Source organism: Frankliniella occidentalis, unplaced genomic scaffold (assembly GCF_000697945.3).
Source record: "Frankliniella occidentalis isolate FOCC.00 unplaced genomic scaffold, Focc_3.1 Scaffold4, whole genome shotgun sequence".
NCBI classification, from domain to species: Eukaryota; Metazoa; Arthropoda; class Insecta; order Thysanoptera; family Thripidae; genus Frankliniella; species Frankliniella occidentalis.
In genome coordinates this window covers 891,219-895,730 of record NW_026267134.1, presented here as the reverse complement: position 1 = coordinate 895,730, position 4,512 = coordinate 891,219, and the positions used below count along the sequence as shown (strand labels likewise).

At 49.0% G+C, this 4,512-nt stretch overlaps 1 protein-coding gene across 1 annotated transcript in view; it reads right to left on the bottom strand.

The window, feature by feature from the left end:
• The window catches only part of LOC113203641 (uncharacterized), a 3,064-nt gene extending 2,107 nt beyond the window's left edge, over positions 1 to 957 (bottom strand). Inside the window, exons 1-2 of the mRNA XM_026418422.2 lie at positions 796 to 957; positions 11 to 190 (exon numbers count right to left, since the gene is read on the bottom strand). Of these exons, the coding sequence (XP_026274207.1) occupies positions 11 to 190; positions 796 to 864 (249 nt within the window). The 5' untranslated portion in view covers positions 865 to 957. The remainder of the gene's footprint in view (positions 1 to 10; positions 191 to 795) is intronic.
• Positions 958 to 4,512: the final 3,555 nt, after the last annotated feature.

The window sequence follows — 4,512 nt, the reverse complement described above, 5'->3', positions numbered from 1 at the left end:
TAACACTTGCCCAATAGGTATCATCAAATCCGCGGTTTCCTGTGTACGTGAAGTTTCCAGTGATGGCTTGGAGAGCAAATGGTTTGTTGGGGTTAAAACGCGTAATTTGAGCTTCTAGTTCTGCGATGTGATTATAATCTTTCTCGGCGCAAAAATCGATGAACCTGTCGACGTAGCCAATGTACGGCCCCTAGGACACAAAATTTCACTTAAAACCCCTCCACTGCAACAAAGGTCCAGATTGGTGAAGTTGTGAAGTAAGGGGGTATTTCACTCAGTTTAAACCGGAATCAAAGAAGAACAGTAATGCTTCCTGAACAGTTTCCTTCCTGACGCTTGCTTGCTTGACGAAGTTTGCGGACCCGCCACCAGGTCTGCGACTGCCCTAGTGACGAGTCAGAGAACTTCGCCCGCGTCAGCCAATGAGCGTCAGGGAGGAAACAGTTCGGGAAGCATTATTCTTCTTCTTTGCATCTGGTTTAAACTGGGTGAAATAGCCAAAGAGACGCTAGATCCTGGATCGGTGGTAAGAAGAACAAACTGGCAGCTGGAAAGGCGCCCTGTACTGTACATTAACATCATTTGATGACAAACTCTTGTTGACTGGTTCGCTGCTCAGCATTCGTACTTCTGTTCTAATCAGTACATGTACCGAAGTCTGCTGATATGCTGTGTTCCTGCGGCGGCCACCTTATTCGGGGGTCGCAAGAACAGTTCATGAACCTTTTCTAACTGCTCGAATGACGCACTTGTGTACGATCAAGAGTGCGGATAAACATCGCGGATGAAACTCACCGCGAATGGCGCCCCGGCAACTAGAACGACCCCAGCGACCCAAAACACACACAGCGGATACGATTCCATTACAGAGTGGACGTGTCAGGGAACGGCATCGGAGCCAGTCCACCATGCCGAGTAGAATGACACGCGCAAGCAGCGCAAGTCGGCGGCGGGATAAAGATATTGCAACTAGCGTGCCGGTGCATTTGTCCAGTCCCCGATCCCGATAGGGGGCCCCATTGTCCGAACGAGCTCGTGCGACACGACGCGTGCACAGCAGCAGCCCAGCATTGTACAAAAACAGTATGCGTCAAGTTATGGCGTTTCCTATGATTTTGATTTCCGAAAGTGCATCTTGTGAATTTACAAACGCGGTAATAGTTTTAAACAGGCGTCTATATCTTATTTAGTTAAGAGTGCAGCGGGACGCTCAGCGGTGAGGCGGTCGAGGGGGTTCTGACGTGGACCACCCCGCGGTCTTGCGATGCTTGCGAGGACATGTGGGGTGCTCCCTCGAGCCTTCCGGCTCGAGAGTGTATTTAGATTGTCCGACCCACTTTTCTCCGACCTGGCGATTTTTCCCAAATCCAAGAAAGTGTTGTCCGACCAATTTTTCTCCGACCTCGTCGATATGCTGAAATTTGGGAAAACGTGGCTCCTGCAGTTATACTTTACCGCAGGTTTGGTTTTCCTACCCCAGGGGGGCGTAGCGCCTAACGGACATTGCAGGTAGGCAACACGCACGCCTGCGTGCGGTACAGCATAACCACGACGACTGGCGGGTTCGCCTACCCCAGGGGTGGCCGGAGCGCCTTACGGGCAGTGCGGCAGTGTGGCACTAAGCTTTTGACGTTAATCGCCCCCGAGCAACCGGCAGTTAGAGCCGTATTCATTTTACTTGCAAAATTATCAAAACTGAAAAAAATGTGGGCCCTACCCACCCCGCTTTGACACGGGGACCCGCCTGTTTAACTTCGGAGTTCGGTATGGGATCCGGTGTTTTCAGGCACCCAGTTGAGGGCCGGGTTTCTTGACTATCTCGCTCACACCGGAGTTTACAGCCATCGACTAGGTTCCCACCAGTCCGCTTGACCGGGAATGGGGGGTAGGGCGGAGGGAGTTAGAAAGAGAGGAGACGGGCGTACGGTGGTTAGCCTGTACTGCACCCAGATGCGATCCGAGCGGAAAGCTTCCGAGTCGTGGAATCCCTTCAATGAGCCAGATTCTAAGGACTTATCAATTCCACACGGGTTACCACTCCCGCTGTGGCTGGGATGGATCTTACCCGGCACGCTTTCGCCGGGGGTCGAACCTTTGCCCCTAATGGGACCCCAGTGCCGAGTCATCGTCACCCCCGGTCCAGTGGGACAGCGTTAACCACCAGACCGTTCGTTCATCCACGAAGGTGCCCCGTTGAAATGACGGGTTTAAGTTCAACTCCAAGAGTTCGACCGGTTCAGAAAAATGTAGCTGGGATCGGAGATTCGAACCCCTGACTTGTGGCGCACGGGGCCGACTCTCTACCGGCGCGGCTACGACGCCACAATGTGAGTGGTTGGGCGAGCTAGGCTCAAGGCACGAGTCAGCGCAGTAGCTTGAGCGGGAGAAGAACCGGTTCCATCACGACACCCTCTCACCTGACGTTTCGAGACCGGCCTCCTGGCTCTTTGATATCGCTGCAATGTTTGAACTGTGAATCGGGGGTTCTAATACTCGACGCGCCGTCACATTATTCCTTTTTATGTTTGAATTTTTACGCATTGTACGAGAAGCTCGACCATTCGGCAACCCGCGCTGGTGTTCGAGTCCCACCTGGGATCCGGCCGGCCCGCCTTTTTTCTCTCTCTTTCTTATTTTCCGACGCCGCGTCGTCAGCCTGTGTTCTAGACGGTGTGCGACGTGTGCGGTCTCTCAGCCGAGTGCGTAAAGGAGTCGGGGCGGGGTCTCCCGGGTTATGGGTTCAAGCCCTGCCCCCGTGGGTTTTTTTGTTGGGTGAGCAAAAGAGGAAGAAATCGCTTGACCCAGCTACCGGTGGGACTCGAACCCCCATGAGTTGGATGGAAGCTTTTTCTGCTTGTAGCATTCTAACCGGGCGACCATAGAGAAAAAAAAAAAAGCGCCGGCGGCAGGGCTTGAACGCATGGCCCCAAACCTAAGGGAAAAATTGTGTACTGATTGCCTACCCTCCTGGCACCCTCAGCCACAACTCACCGCAAGGTTCACCGTCCCAGTACAAACGATTCCGAATGACAATGATGCGGCGCATCGGGTAGGCCTTCCCGCCAAGTGTCTGTGTGCAGATAGTGGCCTACCAGCGCCTGAGCGCCGATACCCCCTGCTCGCCCCCTGCTCTCGTCAATATGTGGGCGCACATACCCTGCAACGAGACTACTACGGGCAACAGGCAACACTGGTTGTTTGCTGCGTAAATCCTAAAGGGTTCGTTTCGTCAGGCGTGTGGTTGTTTCTGACTTCGCGGAGGTAAGAAACTGCTGTTGTTATTGTGTTTTTGTTCTGGTTCGTCATTGCAAATTATAGATTTGTCAATATAGTGTCATACAGACATCTCAATCTATGCGTAAACGCGGAAGAACGCAAACGTTAAAAGTCTCATCCACAAACTTATCTACATAACCTCATTTTGAATTTATCTTGTGCCAAACTTTTTTTAACATTTCTCCAAGGCATATTTAAATGGATGTCTAAAATTTCTTCTGTTTCACTTTTATCGGGCTGTTGGTATTTGGTGTCTAGCCAAAGATGTTGAATCTGATTCAGATGCAGATTCTTTTATTCAACCAAATGAACAGGGAGAACATAGGGTATGAAATGTCAAGCATAAAGACAGGCGTTACAAAATTACAGAAGTAGCGTACATAGCATCATAAACAAGTAAGCCGGCACTAATCTAGATAGAATGAAAACTCGCAAAAAAGAGTGCTCAAAATAATGCATTGAAATAACCTGAAGAAAGTTCATTGCTTTAATTAAGAAGAGCGTCTTTGCTCTACAATCGTGCTACTATCATGTCTGTAGGTGTTATGTGTTTCTTGAGGAAAGTACAAACAGTTCATAAAGGGTGACACCGCACTGAGATCAATACTCTTTCTTCCTACCACCAAGAAGGTGGAAGTGGGCTGGTAAAAAACGAGTAATGAAAGCCTCAAATGGCCTCAAATGAAAAACTGATTGATATTTTTCGTAAGTTGGTGCAGTGAATGTAACTAAGCCATTGAGAGTAATTGTAGCCCTCCTCCTCATTCCGGCACCCTCACAGCTCTAGCTCATGACTCTCCTCCTGCGGGTACGGAGGGAAATAATACTCAGTAGTAATGTGAGGATGTTTTTAATATAGAAAAGAGCGCCAGTTTGCTCATTTTCTGTCCTTAGGGAATAACTGCTGTTAATCTCAGATATAGTCCCCAAAATTTTTGAGTTTTTCAAGTGGGATTCTAATTTTTTGTTTACCTTCAGAATAAATTTTGAAGCCTGAGATCCCTCATGTCTATAACCTTTCTGTTGCACCAAGGATTGCGAAAGAGAATGGAGGACAACATGAAGCAGACCTGGAAGAAACGAGGGCTTACGAAAAAGTTTTACTTTATTTATTTTCGTGAAATCTTACAAATATTAATTATGACGTGTTTGGGTTGACTTTGCACTTTTTTCTGCTCAAAGACAGGTAGAAATATTCCAGCTCCTGCCAACTGAATGCTCTTTTTCTCTTTAGTT